At 50.8% G+C, this 21,068-nt stretch overlaps 1 protein-coding gene across 2 annotated transcripts in view; it reads right to left on the bottom strand.

The window, feature by feature from the left end:
• CYTH4 (cytohesin 4) overlaps window positions 1–8,332 on the bottom strand; it is a 30,396-nt gene extending 22,064 nt beyond the window's left edge. For both annotated transcript variants that reach the window (XM_066258962.1, XM_066258955.1), the window contains exon 1: window positions 8,202–8,332. In XM_066258962.1, coding sequence (XP_066115059.1) covers window positions 8,202–8,220 — 19 coding nt within the window. In that variant the 5' untranslated portion in view covers window positions 8,221–8,332. The remainder of the gene's footprint in view (window positions 1–8,201) is intronic.
• Window positions 8,333–21,068: the final 12,736 nt, after the last annotated feature.

Genomic DNA, 21,068 nt, shown 5'->3' on the forward strand with positions numbered 1-21,068 from the left:
CCAGAAACCTCTTCCCTCCAGAAACCGTGGCTTGCTAGCCCTTTTCACTCAAGTCTGGGCTCAGATGTCACTACCTCCAAGAGGCTTTCTCTGCTCACTCTAAGTCGGCCTCCCCCCGACCCTCCCTTCCTACCCAGCTCTCTATTTTTTTAACACCCTTCTCCCATGTAGAGATGCCCTGAAATTATCTTGTGTACTCGCATCTTTTCTATTGCATTTATTAAACTCCCAGCTCCATGAAAGCAGACACTCCAACTAATGTTCACTGCTGCATCCTCAGCAGTTAGAAAGAGCCTGACTCACAGCTGGTACTCAACAGAATACCTGCTGAAAGCATGCATTCTTCCCTGGAACTTTGCACAACTAGGAAGTGGTATAGCATTTTGCCTAACACCCCATTGTGTAGATGTAGTCACATTGCCATACCTACCTGCCAGGGAGGCTAGGAAATGAGCCTATATAAGATAGTCCTGATATGTCAGATGGGAGACTGGATTTTGGGGGACATTTGACAATTTCTGTCCTGAGATGACCTGGCTAAGTTCCCATAGGGATGAGTTGCTGAACTGGAGCTGACCTTGGGCTGACTACAAAGCTCTTTCCACTTCACCTGGAAATGAATGGAAGGAGGTAAGTGTGCATTGGTCAGAATTCTGCGCAAGGTGCTATGACGACTCCCACACCCAGGTCAGCTGGCTTATCTCTACCCCCCACTGTGCTTCCTGTTCCATCCACAACCCTCTCCTGGTCAAAATCTCTGTGAACTCCCCATTATTTGAAGGAAAAAGTCCTCGTCCTGGTCCTCATGGTCTCCCTGGCCTCTTCAGCCAGCCTTTCCCCCACCAATCTCAACAAATCCTGTCAGTTCGGTGTGCCAGCTCCGCACTGCCCCAAACTGTCCACCTCTGTCTTATCCCCCCACCTTTGCTTATGCAGCTCTTCTACCTGCATGACTTCTCCCATCTGCCCATCCAGATCCTCCCTCACTTTCATATCCTAGCTTTGGGAGGTGTCTGGTCATGTTTCTTAAAGGTTTTACAAGAACAGATATTATCTCTCCTGAGTGAATGCAGAGAGAATATCAAGTTCTCCATTTCCCTACTTCTCCCTCCTGTTGGCTAAATGGCCATCTTGGACTTTGAGATGGAAGCTGGGTATCAAGATGGCAGGGCAGCAAGCTAGAAGGAACCTGGGCCCTGGGCAGCCATGTGGAGAAAAGTCATCATATTTACCTCAACCAGCAGCTACCCACTTGGACTTTTTCAATGGGAGAGAAATAAGTTTTGAGAACGTCTGTCACTACTATTCTGAGTCTCCTTGTTACAGCAGTTAAACCTGAAACTTAACCGATACAGTATCCTTAGCTGGGAAACATGAACCACAATACTTGCCTAGAAGGTGGTTGTCAGAATTAAAAGAGCTGAATTTTCTAAAATACCCGGAAAGAATCTGACTTAGGTCAAACCCTGACAAGGATCCAACATATGTATAATCGATGCTAGACTGTGCCACGCGGATCTCCTCTTCAGGACCAAGGCATCCATTGTCTCAGCTGCTGGGGTGGGGGGATAGCCTGCTGGTCACTCACAACTGAGTCCCTCCCCAGGAAATAATCTCAGCCAAATGGAGCTGCCTCACCTAAGGATATGTCCCTCCCAAAGGGCAGCCACGGCACAGTAAGTCAAGACCCCTTGCCTCATTTCTGGACCTGAACCAATTTTCAGACCCAATATTTATTGTTTGAAGAAGAGGCTTTGTCCCCAGAGGGAAGGGCCCTACAATACTCTGGCAAGTGTATATGGCAATGGTTCCTTTGGCCAAGTAACCAGAGTGAATCTGTCTGACCATTAAGTCATAAAGTCGAGTGAGCCCAATAGCAGTTCTCTGTAAGTGCTTCATCTAGGGACAAGCGTGAGCAGAACCAGAAGACTCCAGTAAGCTTCATGGACAGGTGGCTCAGACCCCATGTCATCCACTGCTGTTGTACCAAGGCCTGTCACTCAGCTCACACCACGTCTGTTGGGTGGGTAGCTTGTGACCTTCTGACAAAGGAGGAAAATGCCTGAGCTTAGTTTTGAGATGCGTGGCTCAGAGTTTGGGTGCAAGTAAAGACTAAACAGCTATTGGACTATAGCCCTGATCAAAGGTATTCTGAAAAGACAATGGTAAGAAGTCCTTCCAATGGGCAGACGTTTGAGCAGGGCACCTGGTCATCCATTTCATGTGGGAAGAGACGTGTTGGGAAGTAAGATTGTACAAGCATTCATAGGCAGTAAGTAGAGTATGGTATGACTTCCTGGTCAGAGGCTGAAAAGAAGAAAGAACAGAAGGCCAAGAACAGAGAGGTCTGGGGAAGAGGCAAGTGGGCAGCCCTACCAGAGTGGGCACAGAGTGGGAAGATTTTTGTAAAGCAAACTTATGCTCCACAGCAAGCATCTATCACAGGAGAGGCACTAAACCACCAGGCAGACAGAACAACTTGGCCAGTTGCCATCAGCTAGTCTCTAACTGGCCAGCCCAGTGCTGGTCCAGTATTGCACATGAATACAGTAGCCATGTACCAAGGCTTCCCTGCAGATTACACTGGATCCCTTCTATTCTGCAGAGGCCAGCAATTTATCTTGACTGGAACCCTCGCATGTTCTGGACATGTGGTGACCTTTCCTGCCCACAGAGCCTCTGCCAGTGTCAGTATTCAAGGGCTTCCAGAGGGTTTGATCTACTGACACAGAACATTGCATGACATCACATAGACCTAGGGGCCCTCTTTAGAGTAAAGGAAGTGTGGGAGGAGCATATGACCATGGGTCCTGCTAGTCCTCTCAACATTTCACCACCAGAAGGTGCTGGCCTGCTGGATGCTGGAGCAGCCTCTTGAAGGTGCAGCAGTGGTGTCAGCTTGCAGCCGACATCCTGCTTGGATGGACACCATCCTCTACACCCTAAATCAGTGACTGTTAGTTGGTGCTTTGTCCCCAGTAGGTAATCTACACTGATCCAGGAACAAGGAGTGTGGGAGGGCTCCACTACCATCTTCCTAGTGACTCACTTGGGAGTTTTCCTTTCTGTCCCTACAACTCTTAAGTTCTGCAGGCTTAGAGTTCCTAATTTCTTGGGGAGGGGAGAGGTGGCCTTTATACCAGGGGACAAAGAAAGAGTTCCATTAAATTTTAAGCTCAAAAACACCTACTCCATGTCAGTAGCTTCATATAAATTGTGTCATTTAATCCTCATGACTCTGTGAAGTAGATCTTTTTTAGCTAAGATGCTGATGCTCAGAGAGGCAAAGTGACTTGCCTTAAGTCACACAGCCAAGAAATGGCAGTGCTGGTGTCAGAACCCTGGTTTACTGATACCCAAGACTATCCAAGATTCTGCAACCTGCAGCCATGGGGACATGTGGGGCTGGAAGGTGTGAGGGCCCATCCACGTGGAGAGAGGAGCAGGGACACAGCAGGGGAGGCAGCGCCACAGTCTGGAACTCCTCTGTCCGGAGTAGGAGGAAGGCTGAGTGCTAGTGTGGAAAAACCCAGTCACCTCTAGTTGACTTTGGGGTGAAAGATCAGACTTTCTTGTTTTGTTTGCCTGCTTCCCATTGTTGTCCTGTTGGCCGGGGCTTGTGTCCTGCACTGGGGTTCCGGCTGGGGGACACCTCCTGGTGAGGCCACACGGATTCCAGCGGGGCTGCTTGTTGGAGAAAAGCCAGGCTAAGCTTTAGTGTTTCTCTGGACAATCCCTGGTCAAGGGGTGAGCCTGGGTTCTGTGGCCGGTCCCAGGCTAGCCTCTCCTCTCCTCTCCTCTCCTCTCCTCTCCTCTCCTCTCCTCTCCTCTCCTCTCCTCTCCTCTCCTCTCCTCTCCTCTCCTCTCCTCTCCTCTCCTCACCAGCTGTTCTTATTTCCCTCATCCTCTCTTGGTCCAAGGAGACACATTCACACCCTCAGCTCTAAACCCTCCCTGAGTTTCAGACCCTGCTATCCCCCTGGCTATCATCTTGTGTGTCATTTTGACAAAAAAGGAAGTCCAAGAATTTGCCTTCAATTCTTCCTGAGTTCCCTGAGCTCTGGGGTGGTGCCTGAGATACCCTGGCCAGAACCCCAGGAAGCACCTGGACACTCATCTGCCTCTCCCCCTCGGGCGTCCCCCTATCTGAGCCCTGCCTGTCCTCTCTGCCTGCACAGCTCCGCCCGCACCCAGGCCACGGGCTCCCTCTCGGCAATGCGGCCTCCTCATGCCTCCTTCTTTCACTCTGCCCCTCCAGCCCAGTCTCCCACGGTGCCTCATTGTCCATGGATAAGGACTCCAAATTTTACTGGGCCCAGCTGTCCTGGTGTACCCCCATCCTCACTGCACACTGTGTCTGCCCCCTGCCGTGGCCTCACGGCCTCACTGGCTGCCCTTCATTTGCTCTCCTGGGCTCTTTCCTGCCACAGGCCTTTTGCATGTGCTGTTCCCTGTCTAGAATAACCTTCCTTCTACTCTCTGGCCAGGAGCTCCTACTCTTCCCCCCTCTCTCCCCTTGGGTGCCTCCTGTGGTCCTTCCGGGCATCGTCTTCTCCCTCACCTCCTTCCCATTCACTGCAGCAGGTTTGGGATCAGCCTGGCTCAATAAACAAGCTGAGTTGTTTGTTGAGGAAAGTTGTGCCAGTTGAGCACCTGCTCTGTGCCAGGCCCTGTGTACTCTAGTCTCTTCCCATGCGCTCTGTCATTTGATCCAGATGACAGCTCTGGAAGAAGGAAGGAATTTCTAATCTCATTCTGTAGGCAAGACACTTGGAGCTCAGAGGGGTTAAGTGATCTGCCCAGGGCGACACAGCTGGAAGGTGGTGAAGCTGAAATTCACACACAGGCCTCTCTGGGGCTCTGAGGCCGATGTTAATCATCTGAAGCCCGAAATCGACATATAGTGCATTGAAACTCCATCAGATGCTAACCCTGGCTATTCTGACACGGGGATGCTGACCGTTGCCACGTGTTTGAGAGTGGAGACAAGATGCAGAATATCACCTACAGTCTGAGCCTCTCTCTTTTTGGGCAAGAAATAGAGCAGAGCCAACATCATAGAGCTGGGGACACTGAGGTGCAGGTGTGGATGGCAGGAGATTTCCCAGGAGAGTGAGGCAGTGAGGGGAGACGGGGGAACAGCTTGCATTTCTCCTCATACAGCTCCTTTTGTGGTTTGACAGGGACATTTGTGGATCCACTCAGTCCACTGTCCCCTCTAGCAGGGCCCTGACTCCAGCAGGTGGCAACTGGCTAAGAGCATCTGAGCTTGTGGGACAAAGCTGACAGCCCCTGGACCGCTGCACCTATCACGTGGTACGGAGGGGCCTTCTGACCCTTCACCTTTTTGTTGAAAGTGTGGGTTTGTCCCCATTCCAGAGCTCAGACACTGAGGTTCAGGGGACACTGAGGTTCAGGGACTGTGAAAAGGACGCAGCCTGAGTGCTCACTTCCAATTCCAAGCCTGCTTCAGGCACCGTTGTGGCTCATAGGAGGTCGATTTTTAATAATAATAATAATAGCAACAACAACAATAATAAAACAAAAAATAACTAACAACTGTCACCCCCACGAGCTCTGTTTACTTCCCCCTGGGCTCTGTTTTCCACACCCCCCAAAGGCCACTTGTAGACTCTGACCGCACCCACGCCTGGGCTGGGGCTGCCCTCTGCCCCCCAGGCCCAAGCTAGCCGAGTGTGGCCGGTGGCCGCCCGACCATCTCCCCCACTCCTCTCCACTTCCCCTTTGTCCTTCCTCTTTCCCATCATATTTTTAGACATCACTCTGCCTGCAGCCCTGTTTCCAGGACAGCTGGCCTGGCTTCCCCTTTTCCAGGGCAGGAGGAAGGTGCTGTCCTGGAGCCCGTGGGGCAGAGGCTCTTCAGAGTCTGTTGGGAGGGCCACGGGGGCTGCAGGGTGTCTGGGGGAGCTGCTCCCCGCCCCAGCCTGCCCTGCGGGCGCATCGTGTGGCTTCCTACCCACAGCTGAGCTGCCTTTTCTCTATTTTTATCTGCACCCATCCTCCCTACACCAACCCGATACTGTCATTGGTCATGCTGGGGCCTTGTTACTTCCAGGTCCTTTTACCTTCCAGGCAGGACCTGACCTGCTTCTGGATGTCACACACCTATGGCTAGAGGAGGGGAGGCAGCCCTCGGGTGACCTGTGCAAGTGGGGAGACTGAAGCTCATCATGACTGCTGGCCGGTTGGTACAGAGTGGGGAACTGAGCCAGGTCTGGCTGACTCTTAATCCCTGTTCAGTGTTTAGGTTAGGCTGGGATGATGGTGCCCCCTTACAGGTGACAAGTCTGAGCTCAAAGAGGGGTAATGACCTGGCTTTGGAGGTGCTTTGATTAAGACTCAATCTGGGTCACAGATCTTTTCTTTCTCCTTCTGCTTCCTCCAGGAAGTCTTCCTAGATCTTCCCTGCTCACATGGAAAGAGTGGCTTCCTCCCATGCTCCAGGTCTGTGCCCATTTGCACATCTGTCCTTGGTCATTGCCTTACAAATATGTCCCCCTCTTCCTTACATCCCAAATCAGTAGCTCCCCAGGGCTGGGCCCATACCTGGGTCACTGCTGTCCCCAGCATTGCACAGCACAAGGCTGGCACACCAGAGGACTGCTTATAGAATGAATGAGTGACTAGAAGAACCAATCAATAAAGTCCTCGACTCTTCCAACAGACTGCTCTTATTGGCCCCATTGAATCCCTTTCTTTCCAAGGCCAGCCAAAGGCAAAGCAGTGACAACTCTTCTGTCCTCCGTGGACGCCCCTTACCCCTACAGCCCAAGCTGACCATGGCTGTCTCTTCTTTCAGGGTTTGTCCCTGTTCTGTCACTTCCTTGCCACTTGAATTGGGGCAAGTCAGTGCCCTCCTTCTGTTTATTCATTTGCATTAAGGGGACAACCATCCCTCTTCCTAAGGACTTCTGTAGGAGAAGGCCCCAAAGAACGAAGTACTAAAGACAGGCATTTGGGGGTTACTTCACTGTCTCATCTACCCCTTGTGTCTACCCAGTGATCCAGATCCAGGCACTGCTCCTCGCTGGGTCTCCTCTTGCCTAAGATGTAGCCACCGAGTAACTCCTGTCTCTGAGCCCCCTGCCCCAAAAGCCCACAGTAAAAGCTAGGGTGTTGGGGAGAGAGCTCTGGGCAGGGAGTCAGGGGGTAGGGAGTGGTCTTCCTTTGCAGGATTGTTCCCCTCTGGGCCTCCTTTGTTCCATCTGTAATTGGGAGTGTTGAGATGGATCTGTGGTTCTCTGACTATGGGGTGATGGGTCCCCAGGGGGCAGGAACAGATGGCTCTGGCTTAGGTTTTATTTGAAGAAAAGGTTCAATCGGTTGCTAACAGATTGTCGCCATCTGAACCTGGGGAACTGAACAACTCCTGGCAACTCTAGTTTTTGGGACTTCCAGGCAATGCTAGAACATTCTGAGACATGGGGTACAGGGACTCGGCCCCTCTTCTTCTCTCTGTCTCACAGAAACACAGTGTCGATTGTTCTCTCCCATTCTGACCGCGTGGCCTCCCTTCCCTGTTCCCTGTAAACCCATGGTCCTTCTTACTGGGGAGGCTCTCAGCCCAGCCTGCTGCTCATTCCTGGCGCCTCTGTGGGCTCTGGTGTCTGGTGCCTCCCCAAAGGTCACCCTCACTCCCCAGAGGCAAAACAGGGACTTCAGGGACTTGGTACCACACAGACAGGTATCGTGTCCAACCTTGTCACCTTTGCCACAAGCAGCCTTTCTCCATCTCACCACCAGGTCTTTGCACTGTCTGTTTGTTCTCCCATTATATGCTTTCCCCAGAAACCCACTCACTCCCTCGCCTCCTTCAGGTCTCTGCTCTTGAAGCCTTCTCCACCACCCTCTCCCATTCTCCTTAGCCTGCTTACTGTTCTTCATTCTGTGTGTTACCACCTGACACGTGACATTAATATAGTTACTGTCTGTCTCCTTTCTGGAATGCAAGTAAGTTCATGAGGGCAGGGACAATGCCTGCCCTGCTCCCTGCATTCCCAGCACCCGGACCGCAGCTGGCTGCCCAGCCCACAAACACTGGCTGCTTGCTTCTGCACTTCCCACCTGGGCTGTATCTGTTTATGCAGCCGTTCTTTCCAGGGTCCTGTGAGACAGGCACTATCATCCCCATTCTCCACAGGAGGAAACTGAGGCCCAGAGAGGTTGGCTTGGGTGCTTACCTGGGTGGCACAAGTCCATTCTGAAGCCTCCAGGGAAGGGTGGTCAGTGCTCCCGTGAATGGATGACCCAGCTGCTGCTCAAGCTGCCCAGGCAGAGATGTGTCACTTCGCCTTCAACAGGCCCCTTCCTGCTTGCCCCGCCCAGCCCCTGTGGGGAGGAAGTCCTCTCCTGCTGGGGTCTGTGGTAGACTCTTGACGTAGCAGTAGCACTTCCTTAAAAAAAACCCGGAGTTTCGCATAGCAGGCTCTCTTTATGTTTTGGGTGTGAGCAAGGGAGGCATAGAGGCAAAAGAGACAGGGGGAGGGGAGAGGATGAAAAGAGAAAGACAGTGACACTGACACACACACACACACACACACACACACACACACACACACACAGGAAGATGGTCACTGTAAGACAGAACTTTCTCCGGGAGACAATGGGCACTTACTCAACAACCTCCTTACACATAAAATGAACGGTCACTCAACCTGGAGTCTATGCTGAGCCCTAGACTCCACTTCACCAGCTCTTTCATCAGTTCTCCCCTGAGAAAAGAAAAATGAATTCAGTGCTAAGAAGGGCTCTGATTCCCCTCAATGAAATGTCTGCCTTTTTTTCCTGTCTAGGGACCATTGGGCAATCTGTTCAGTTTCCCTTTTCCCATAAGCTGCTAGGAAACTCACAGTCAAATCTGAAGCTCCTCTATGGCTGTTCTATTGTAGTCTACAAACTTTGGGGCCAAAGTCAGCTGTGTGACTTCCAGCTCTGCCACTCAGCCCTGTTTGAACTTAGGCAAGTTGCTTACCTGCAATGAGCCTCTGCTTACCTATAAGGGGGTCGTGGGGAGATGGAGGGAGACAATATGTATAAGTTGCTGGGACATAGTGGGTACTTCATAAATACAATCTTCTTTTTCCTTTTGGTTTTGATTTTCTTCTTTGGCTAAAACTTAGAATTTCATTGCTTGTTCCTTATCTTGCAGGTTGATTCAAATCCTTAGTGGGGAAAAGTATAGTGTAAAGAAATATCTATAAAATAAATGCTCTTGCCTTATAACTTTGTGGCACATATTGGTTTAGTCACCTGTTTCCCTGTCAGCCTGTGTTTGGCAAATGCTGGGGACACAGAGGATGTTCAAGTTTGCAAAAAATGAATAAATGAATGAAAAGAGCAGAGGGGAGATGGTGTGATCGATGCAAAAGTTAGCTGTCATTTCCATCCCTCCTTGAATCCACACCCCTTTGCACTGTGACACTTCCCTTCCTGCCATCCAGACGTGGAGGCTATTTCTTCTCCCCTTGAATCTGGCCTGGGCTGTGTCTTTCTTTGACCACTAGAACATGATGTTACATGACTTTTGAGACTGGGCCTTCAGAAGTTTTGTAGCTCCCACCCTGGTTCTTGGACCCCTACCCAGCTGCCACAGGAACCAGCTTGGGCTGGCCTGTTGGAGGATAGGATACCACTTGGAGGGAGGCCCAACTGTCCTCAGTGCCACCTGATGACAGCCTCATGGATGAGCCCGGGTGACACTAGAAGAAGAGCCGCTAAGCTGAGCCCAACTCAGATCGCTGTCGCATAGACCTGTGAGAAATAACAAACGTTTGCTGCTTCAAGGCATCAACCTTTGGGGTGGTTTGTTATGCAGCAAAAGCTCACTGATACAGATAAAATCCAGTGCCTTCATTTCATTAAAGATAAAACCAAGCCTCATTCCTGGCACGTCGTTGATCAAGCTGGAACTTCAGTTAGTGTCCTGCTCAGGACTAGGATCCAGACCTTTGAGCTACCAGCCTAGTGCTCTCGGGACTCCGCAAACCTGCTTCCCAGGCTCTTGCATAACTCAAGGTTATTTTCTAGGAAACTTGTTGACATTATCTCAGTGGGGAACTAAGTTTATCTCAACAGATCTGGGCTTGAGACACACACAAAAAAACATTTCCCAGGTCACACCAAAGAGAGAACTGGGGAGAAAGGTGTAATTCCCTGTGCAGAAAGGGGGCAGCATAGCAGGCCTGAGATTGCTGTCCTTAGGAAGCCTGCTCGCAAGTTCAGCCCCTGGCTGGCGTCTGGGAAGCTGGATTTAGGGAGGGCTCCTGCCACCCCCTGATAAGAGGGCTCGCTGTGCCTAAGCTGTCTGTGCGAACAGCGTGGTTCATGTTGAACACCTGCTTTCCTTCTGGAATCGGGAATGTTGGTGCACGCTAGGCCTACGGGGTGGCCCCCAGTAAACACTGTGGGCACTGAGTTTCTGCGGAGGTCCCTGCTGGACAACATCTCACATGTGTTTTCACAATTTGTTGCTGGAGGACTGAAGTTCTGTGTGACTCCACCAGGAGATGACCAAGCTCACGCCGGGTTTCCCCCCACTCTTCCCCCCAGGCGCCTTTGCTGGTGTTTTATGTCCTCTCGCTGTGACAGACCATAGCTCTGGGTAGGTCAGACTATATGCTGAGTTATGTGAGTCCTCCTGGTGAATCACAGAACTTGGGGATGGTCTTGAGGACCCCTGACACATGCCCTAATGCTTACCTTGCCCAGGGCCACAGCTTGGCATCTGGCACTTCCCTCTATGTCTGAAGGGCTGGTTGAATGGTTCACTTTTTATTACTATCTCATTCTCTAGGACTCAACTCAAATGTCACTTCCTCTGTGAAGTCTTTTGTGATTATACCTCACTTCCTCCAGCCCCTCCAGCCCTGGTCATGTCTAACAGCTTACATGCAGGCAGCCTGGGGGGGGGGGGACGGGGACGGACACTCTCACTGTGGATGGCAAAGGGTTTGCTAGAATTAATGGTAGGGGACCCAGAGAGACCTGGATTCAAATCCTCACTTAGCACTTGCTAGTTGTGTGAACTTCCCTCCTCTAAGCCATGTTTTTTGTTATTTGCAAAATGGAAACATATAAGATTAGGTTTGCTTGCATGAAACAGAAAATCCAAATAACAATGGTTTAAACTAATTAAAGGTATATTTATCTCTTATGATAAAGAAGCCTGATAATCAAGGATGACGGCTCCTTCTAACTTTCTGCTTCTATCCTCAAGATCTCCTCATGGTCCAAAGTGACTGCCTGATCTCCAGCCATTGTGTCTGAATTTCAGGAAGAAAGAAAGATGAAGACAGGAAAGGTTCCCTTTAGAGGGATTTTCCTGAGGCTCTTTCTGGCCTAAGGTTAGCCCTTTACCCAAAATGGGGCTCTGCTTTATCCATGTGTGCTAGATGGAGGTTCGAATTCGGTTATGGGACAACACACAGCATTCCCCAAATATTGGCTCTGGGAGGTCTCCAAACAACCAGTACTACCATTTATAGAGTGCTCAGTACATGCCAGACACTGTGCTAAGTGTTTGTATGTCATCTCATTTAATCCTTTCCACACCCCCACGAGTGTATTACAGTACCTGTTTTATAGATGTGGAAACAAAGTTCAGAGAGTTTAAGTTTCTTGTCCAGTGCCACACAGCCAGGAAGGGGCAAAGCTCAGCTTCAAGCCTTGTGTTGTCTGACTTCATTTCCACTCTGAACTTCTGCAGGTGTCACTTCAAACATTTAGAAAGAAGTTCAGTGGGCTGCCCACCCCCAGGGCAGAGATAGGAAAGGTCCAGTACTTGAATCAAATCTGAGCAAAATTGTATGAGTGATGCTTTCTGTTTGCTCCAAAGCTCAGAATTCCTCACCTGGGCAGAGCTGGCTCAAAGGTAAGAGGGCTGGGAAGGAGCTTAGAGGTGGTCTAATTTAAAGACCTTGTTTTACACATGAGGTATTGAAGACCCGGAGAGGGAGGGGACTTACAGTGAGTAAGGGGCAGAACCTCCCCTTGAATTCATTTTGGTTGCACAGTTAGAGTACTCCATCCATCCATCCATCCATCCATCCATCCATCCATCCATCCATCAATCCATCCATCCAATCAATAGTTATTGAAATCCTACTACATGCCGTGTGCTGTTCTCAGCATTGGCACAAGACAGATAAAAATCCCGGCCTTCACAGGGCACGTGGTTGAGTCAGCTGAACTGGGTAGGACATGGCAGGTGGTGGGCAGGGTGTGTGTCTGGGATGAATAACCTCTGAAGTTCCTTTCCTTCATACTTTTCTCTGATTTCTCATTTTTTCTAATGACTCAGAACTGGAGACAGCATCTGTCTGACAGATGGAGCATTCCTGCATCTTGGAACGCTGAGTGCTCCTGCATCTGGCCTGTGAGAACCAAGCCACAAACAGGGCTTCAGAGGCCAAAGGGCTCGCAGATGTGCCCACTTTCCCCCAGACCTGTCATTCCTTGTCTGGGTTTGGCCACAAGACTTACTGGGAGCCTTTAGCACAAAGGGACAGAAAGAAGCTAGACCCAAGGAGGGTCCATAATTCGGGAAGCCAAAGGCAGGGATGGGGGCCAAGGGCAGTGGAGCACACTTTGATGTCCAAGTTCACATTTAGAAACTGCACCTAATGAGGTAATTGCACACATGGGAGTGAGCACATGGAGGCTCCTCCCAGCACCACTGATAACTGGGGAATTGGGGAAGAAGCAAAGAATCAAATGCTCACCAGGGGCTGGACGGTTAATAAATTATGCACCATCCAGGCGATGGGCCAATGTGAGTCATTAAAGAGCATAATAATGATGTAGAATTCAAGTATCTTTTGGTTTAAAGCAAACATAACTCAGTTTAACTTACGCTGGAATTTACTGGCTCAGTAAGGATGGGGTTGGTCTTGGGGATGTGAATAACAGAGGCTCAAATATCCTGTTCTCTCCCCTCCTCCCCCGCCCACCTTCTTTTTTTCTGGTTCTCTCAGTCTGTCTTGGTTGTTCCTTTCTCAGGATTTAAGGTGGGTTTTCTCCATAGGCAGTCTGGCCACAGACAGCTCCAGGCTCACATCAAATCACCTTTGACTTCAGGAAGAGGGCCCACCAAAAACTTCTCAGGGAAAGTCTTTGATTAGCTAGGCCTGGGACATGCGCCCGTCTCTGGACCAATCACTGCAACAGCATGGGAGGAATACCCGTAACTGGCCAGGCCTGGATCACATGCCTGGTCAGAAAGAAGGTGAGGGATGAACAGCCCCACCAGAATCACTAGGAGACGGGCAGTTTCTTAAAGGAAGGAAAACTGGGCAAAGAAAAAAACAGATGTCCACTTTTGCTATTTGGGGGTTAGTTTTTTCTTTTGTTTTTATTATACAGGTGACCCTAGACTATATTTATTGATGTGGAAAATTATTCTCAACATATAGCTGAGGGTATGTGTCTGTAGCACAGCGGTCAGAGGCAGACTCTAGAGCTAGACTTGCCTGGGTTAAAATCCCAACACTGCCACTTTCTACCCACGGTCTTAGGCAAATGACATAACCTCCTTGGGCCTCAGTTTCGTCATCTGTAAAATAGGCATAATGTTAGTGACTACCTCATAACAAGACTGTGAGAAGTGAATAAGTTAACCCACATGAAGCATGTCTGAATGGCGGTAGGCACGGACTAGGTTTCTGATAAAGGTTAGCTGTTGTAGATGCCTACCTAAAGCAGAGGTTGTCAACCTGAATTTCACGGGGGTCAGGCAGGTAAGTAAATGAGGGAAGTGGACCTATTTGGGGACACAACAGGGAATGGTGGAGACTGTGGCAAAATGAAGTGGCTTGTTCCATAGGAAGCAAGTAGCTGGTTCTCAGCTCTAGCTGACTGTTGCCATGAAGGCACAGGAATTCTGTTTTACCAGAATAGGTAAATTTATAACTTTTTGTGTGATATTGATAATCAATGAGTTTTTTTGTTTAATTGCAAAAAGCTGAGCTGGAGAACCAGGTAAAAGCCCACACAGCAGGGGGATTTGGCTTCCGGTTCATTCAGCTGATGCCTTGAATGTGAACATGGGGTGAAAGAATGGTCACCAAAATGTTACCAGATATTGTCATGGGATTTAAGGTGGCTTGAACTCTCTTTGCATTTTCTATGCAGTTGAATGTTTTATTCAACAACAACCACAACAGAAGAGACAGTAGGAGCTGCAAGAAACTGGATGGAGGGCACGTGGGAAGAGAATGTCGGGAGGGTAACAGCCATTTGGGTGTTCAGAATGTCAGTCTCCGCCTGCTGATGGCACTGGCCTTGACCCCGAGCAGGAGCTGAGCAGGAGCTGAGCAGGGCAGGGCCACAGCTGCGCTGCAGTCAAGGTGGCCCGCGCAGGTGAACTCCTCTCTTGCCTGAGGAACCCTTGGCGTGGGCCCAAACCCCAGCTCTATCTGACTGGCCTGGGGCAGATGCCTTTCCCTGTAGGTCTGCTTCCTTACTTGCAAAGGGAGGATAAAATGCCCCCTTCTTTCCTCTGTGGATCAGGAGGTCACAAAAGGAAACATGTGAATACCGTAGGCCAGGGTACAGGGTGACAGGAGTGCTGTCCAGCTCGGACATGTGGGAACCTGGCCTTTCTGTGCTGGAGGCATGTGTGTGCTCTCTGGATGCCTGAGTGCTTCTACCCAAGTGTGGGCTTTGAATGGTGGAATTACGAGGGGAAGGGAGATTTTAGGTGAGAACCATCATTTCATGCTGAGTAGGTGGCCAGGATTTCCTGAGTGCTGAGTGCTGGGGACAGAAAACTGAACAGCCTCCAATAACACTTAGTGATAAGCCTCGGGGGTGAAGGGGCTCATAACCCATTTAGCGAGGGTTTCACGGCATAGGCTGCTGTCTGGAATCTTGGATGTTTGTACAAGGAAGGAAAGCATGCTATGGATAGTCAAACAGGAGTTTGTGCTTTGAAGAAGGGGAGGGTGAAGGTGTTCCAGGTTCAAGAAACAGCATGAGCAAGGGCTCAGAGGCTTGAGGTGGGACTTGGGATCCAGGCCTGGATCTAGTTCTGTCTGGGGTCTCCCCCTCCGCTTCCCTCCTTCTCTTCCTGAGTCTCTGTTCAGCTGCTCCCTGACTCCCACTTCCCCTTTCCAACCTAGGCGGCTGTAGCTTTTGGACAGCATTTTCTGCTAGGGACAGAAATACACACTTGCCCATCAAGTGCGTGTCTGTATATCACGTGCAGGAAGGAGGTGGCCCCAGACTTTGCCCCTCTCCCAAGCTCACTGGAGTGGGGGCCTGGAACAGGAAGCAGGTCTCTGGTGGGCCCAGGTGACTGGGTCATGGGGTAGGACAGGGCTGAGATCTGAGAAAAGCCAGAGGCAGTGTCTCCCTGTGTGGTCTGCACAGATCCAGGAGTCTCACACTTACTTGACCACCCCACAAGGGCTCTGTTCACCTGGGTGCAAAGGATCCTGGGAAACGGTGCACCTGGCATTTGCTCCGTCTGGGTGGGAGGCAGGCTCCCGCAGCCAGGGAGGTGGGATGGTGGCTGATGCTGGTAGGAACCAAGGCACAGCCTATGGGCCCTGAAGGGAGATGCTGCCACAGGACCACAGATAGCAGCCAGAGATACCGGAAGAAACCCAGGTGTGGTCAGAGATCCTGAGATGAAGGCCCTTCAAGAAGTGGTCAGCAGTGTGACAGATGGTGAAGGTCTCTGAGCATCCAGTGTGTTAGCAAATAGGCCATGGGGGTGGGAGGTGGTGAGGCTGGGCATGAGCAGGGGGAGCTGAGGAGGTGCGGGCAATGAGGAGGTGTTGAGAAGAAACCAGAGGTGAGGTTGCTGGGGTTAGGGGGCGGGCTGAGGAGGGTGTTTTAAAGAAGGGAGCGACTTGACTTGAGTTAAAGCATCAGAGACCCAGGGCACTTGTGGCTGGAGAGGGCCCCTGACAGGAGGAGGGAAGGGCTCAGGATGGGGCAGCCCAGGGAGAAAGCCCCCGGACATCTCCGCTCCCCACTTCACAGAAGAGGAAACCAGGGCTCAGAGGGCTGCCGCAGGGCGCTCACAGGTGCTGCCAGCAGGCAGGGACTCCGGCCTGGAGCTTGGTCTTGACTTTTGCATTATTGTGGTTAAGACTGAATCATCTTTCTGAGATATCAGTTCTAGGTACTTTGGAAGCCACCCCTCTAGAGTTTCGGCTGTCCTTCAAGAGGCTGAAATCTACTTTGGCATTTACACTTGTGTTAGGTTCAGGGCTACTGTGGAGTCTCACTTTTTTGCTTGAAAGTGTAATTATAAAGCTTGCACAAAAGGACTTTCCCTCTTGGACCCCCTGGTCTCCTTTTCTGTCAGGTTGGTGTCGTCTCTTCAGCCCCTGTGCCCACGCTCAGGGGCCCTGTGGCGTGCAGAATGATAAGAACTACCCAGGAGCACATGCTAGGGTTGCCACACATCTAGGACCCCCCCCCCCCCAGGGCTGTGGCTCCCTGGGATGCCCTGTTTTGAAATTCAATTGGTCAGAACCATTTCTGTGAACTAAGAGGGCAGGGAAAAGTATTTCTAAAATGTTTCCTGGGATTTTAGTTTTATTCAGGTATCACAGGGCCAACAGAACAAATGACTGTCACTGAAAAGATTTTGTTACCCACAGTTGCCAAGGGTATCATGGCATGGCAGACTATGTAGTGCCCCATGGGGAAGCATGAGGGTCAGCCGGAAGGGAGAAGAGCCAGGGAAAAGCATGGGCAAGAGTCTCTACTGGGGTTTTCCAGGGGAAAAAATAGGCAATGCAAGGCAAGCCCCTGAGCGGGCTAGGATTAGCTAGTTGGAATAATTTGAGGGGCTCTGGGCTATAGGGGTAGTCTCTGGTTCTGGGATTATTGGGACACGGACTATTACCCCTAGAGTGTTAAACCAGACAGAAGAGGCAAATTGCAGGTATGGATTCAGGACTGGTTGGTTTGCATATGAAAGGTGTGTTGACAGGCCAATCACAGACCACCTCTAGAAATGAGCTAACCCTGGGAGGGGCAGCTGCTCCCCACCAGTAAAGCCCCAGATGCCTGAGCATCAAGAATACAGAAAAGAATAGATAAATATATTGGTGTGGTTGGTGTGCTTCCCCATGGCATCCCAGGCACCTACAACAGATTTGGCACATAGTAGGTGCTGAATACACGCTTCTTGAAGGAATGACTGTTACACAGTCACCTGTGAAGCTTTTGTGAAGCGCTGATGTGTGCCACAGCTGAGAAGAATGGCCTCTTCTCTGTGTCAGCCTGTAGCTCACTGGGTCCTGCTGGGTCACCCCGGATTCAAACACAAATGCCCCCTCCCCCCCCCCAGGAGCCATGGCAGCATCTTTCCAGACTCAACCTTCTCATCTGTAATAGGAGATACGGTGTTGTGTCTCCAGTTTGTGACGATCAGAGGGCACGGTGGTAAGGTGGCCTAGAGAGGGCCTCCGTGGAGACAGCCACGGGTGTCTGTCAGTTCCTGTGCTGCCTGTCTGGTTTTCAAAGTGCTGCAGGGCCTGGGGGACAGCAGGGCTGTGCTGTATTGTCTGCTTTCCTGAAATGTAGGAAAGATGGCCTTAGTCAGGAAACCCCAAACCTAGATGTGTACCCATGTCACCCAGGGCAACTGTTAAAGAGACAAACCATAGGACCTCTGACTCCAGAGACCATTCTCTGAAGGAGGGGTCTGAAACCATTATCTTGAACATATTCTCAGATGCCAGCGACCCCCACAAGAGAGATGTTGTTCTCTTCTCTCTGTAAAGATGTCAAGAAACACTCTGGGTTTATGAGATCTGGGATCAGCTTTTAGCAAACAAGTTACTACACGAAGAAAGGAAGCCACGTCCGTGCTTGCTGTTGAAGGCATGATGTCGCTCAGTGCCTTTACATCAAGAGCTTTCCTCTAGCTTGGTGTCAGAAAAACCCGTCTCACCAGGAAACTGGCATATTTCCCTTTTTCTAGTAAGGAGAACTGAATAATTTGCCTTGTTTCCCTTTTCACTCTAGCTGCCGGGAAACTCAGGCAAATTTGAAGCTCAACTATTCAAATCCATCATTTGGTGTATTTGCTTTCTTTTCTCCTTGGTTTTGATTTCCTAACTTTATTTTCCCAGCTCTTAGTGTATACGTGTGATAGTCTGAGAGGTACAAATTCTCAGTGTAAAAGTATAAGAGAGGAAGGAAGGAGGGAAGGAGGAAAGGAGGGAAGGAAGGAAGGAAGGAAGGAAGGAAGGAAGGAAGGAAGGAAGGAAGGAAGGAAGGAAGGAAGGATACAAGTGTAGTGGTTAGGGGAGACCAGACTTAAAGTTTTGGCTACCAGCCTGCTGTGTGCCCTTGGACCACTCACTCACACTCTCTGATCCCTCCAACCTCCTCACCCCTCCTCAGTTTCCTCTGCAGGCTCCCCTTTCTCCTCCTGTCCTGAAATGGTCATCCAACACATACTTATGAACTGCCTACTAGATTGATGTGTAACTAACCACCCAAGAACTTCTTAGTGGATTTGAACATTTCTTTTGTTCATGGAGCTGCAATTTCTGCAGGGCTCAGTGGGGACAGCTGGTCTTGGCTCCACTTGGTGTCAGCTGAGATGGCTCAAGGCTGGGCCTGGAATATCTGCAGGCTCGCTCTCTCATATGTTTGGTGGCAGGTTTGGGAGGACTCTAACAGCTGGGGCCTGAACATCTGGAGCTCCTTGGGAGTCTCTCTCTTGCTCCCTGTGGCCTCTCCACGTGGTCCCTCCAGTATGGTGGCTCCAGGGTAATAGCTAGCCTTGGAAGCTGAGGTGCATGTTGCGAGAGAGAACCCGCTGGAAACTGAGTCGCCTTGTATGACTTGGCCTCAGAAGTCTTTCAGTGTCACTTCCACTAGTCACAGGATTACACTGTAAGAAGAACATTGAGGGATGGGAGATGTTGGTGGTGCCACCTTCAGAAAATACTGCCTGCCACTCCTTCTCATGCCAAGCACCATGCCAGCTCATGGGGACACAGAGACAGTGGTACATAGGATGCTGGGCTTTCCCCAGGCCTGTCACAGGACCTCTGTATTATTCAAGCTTCACAACCCCACACTGACACGCCCACATCCTTGACTTCCACCCCATGCTTTCCTCTGACCCCCTTCCTGATATTTCCAGTTTCCTGCCTTAGTGGCCTTGGCTCAGCAGGTTCAAAACTGGCCTCTCGTTTCTCTCCCGTGTTCTCCAGCTCAGCAAACACAGCACTGTTTCCCCAGTCACTCAGGTGGGACTCTGGGACTCCATTCGGACTCCTTCTTTCTCCTCCTTGACTGGATAATCAATTCCCTCTAGAGTCGGATGTTCCCAATGGTTCTCAAAGCCATGGACGCCTCAGACACTCATGTTGTCACTTCCTAATATGGGCCACCATCCTCTTTCTCTTGTGACAGCCTGTGTTATTCCTTTGGCCCCAGTTTTACCTCCCTTCCATCCAGATTCTTGCTGCTTATAGTATCTAGGCTGGTTTTTCTAAGACGTGAATCTTCTCACATTATTCTGTTGCTTGGAAACCTTCAGTGGCTCACCACTGTCCTCTGGATAGCATTGAGTATCCAAAACATGACCCGCGAGGCCCCCTGGGGCCTCCTGCCGCCTGCGGCTTTAGCCCTCTCCTCCCTCCCACTCCACGTGACAGCACTGAGGGCCATCTTGCTTTATCCCGAGGAGACCACGCTCTCTCATGCCCTGGAGCCTTTGTACATGCCGCTCCATCTACTGGGACTGCTCTTTCCCCTTACCATCTCTGGCCAATGCTTGCTCAGGCTTCAGGTCCTGGTTGAATACTTCCTCTGGGCAGTTTTTCTTAACCTATGTGCTCCTGGCTCCTGGCACACCTGATCAGAATTCTAGGACCCATTACCATAATTGCTTGCTCAATATATGTTTCCATTATTTGGATCATAACCTCTTCAGGGATGGGATCAGGTCTATGTGGTTAGCCTGTGGCACATGGTAGCGCTAAGTATTTGTCGAATGAATAAATGGCTGCGGCAGGGCACAGGGTTTGACTAAATCAGCTCTCAGGGCCTTCTGAACTCCCAAAGGGAGATAACCAGCAGGCTCAGAAGTTGGCATCTCTTCCCCACCCACTAACTGCATTTTTGGAGGTGGTAACGCTTATCCCCAGCGTGGCCTGAGATACAGTGAGCCCACCAGCCATTCCCACCCCTTTTCCGGTGTCACGCTGAGGTTCCTCACCCTCACGCTGAGGCTGGTCATCTCCATAAGCTGTGACAAGTCTCTGTTAACCAGAACCTTCAGTTATCTAGAAGCCTTGGTCAGGCAGGGTGCTGGAGTCATGTCCGACGATGGTGAAAAGACCAGCTAGTGATTGTAGTGAGCTTGCATCCCTGAACTCTGGAAAGTTCTTCTGAAAAAACCCTTCACAGTTCTGAGATCTCTCCCCTTAGGGTTACAGAGGAGAAAACCATGGCAGGTGAGGGTGGGGAGATGGTCCTAAGCCCCTTGTGGCTGGGTTTTCTTTCTCTTTTCCTACTATCCTTTCTATCCCCTCACTGGTCTGAGTCTATGCGCCAGGCCATGAGGCCTCAGGAGGGCTCATACTGGGTGGGCTGAGGGCACTGGTGGCAGGAGAGTGTGGGGCTTGTGCCCCGGCAGACTCAGGCTTCCCCGCCTCTGCTCCTCCCAGCATCTGACTGGAGCTCAAGGACTCAGTCACTCTGGGCCTTGGTCTCCAACTCTCCAAAAGGTACTGTTGGCTCGTTTATTCCTGAGACAAGCTCAGAATGCTCTCTGCGAAGCCCAGGGCCATGGAGACAGAGGCAAGGGCTCAGGGCACCAGCTGGGTGTTACTGCAGGCCAGTAGGGAGGTCGTTCCCCTCACCACCAGCTGCTGCCCAAAGAGACTTCCCCTCTCTGGGCCTTTTCTGCAAAAACAGGCTCATGGGGGCACCTCCCACAAGGGGAGGTGTGAGGGATTTCCTGACAGAATCCACGCAAGGCAGCTGGCACAGAGCATGACCACGGCGGGCGGGGTGTAGAAAGCTTTGGGCGGAGTAGGAGGGCTCCCTCGTGGTTAGATGGGGAG

Source organism: Saccopteryx bilineata, chromosome 1 (genome assembly GCF_036850765.1).
Source record: "Saccopteryx bilineata isolate mSacBil1 chromosome 1, mSacBil1_pri_phased_curated, whole genome shotgun sequence".
NCBI classification, from domain to species: Eukaryota; Metazoa; Chordata; class Mammalia; order Chiroptera; family Emballonuridae; genus Saccopteryx; species Saccopteryx bilineata.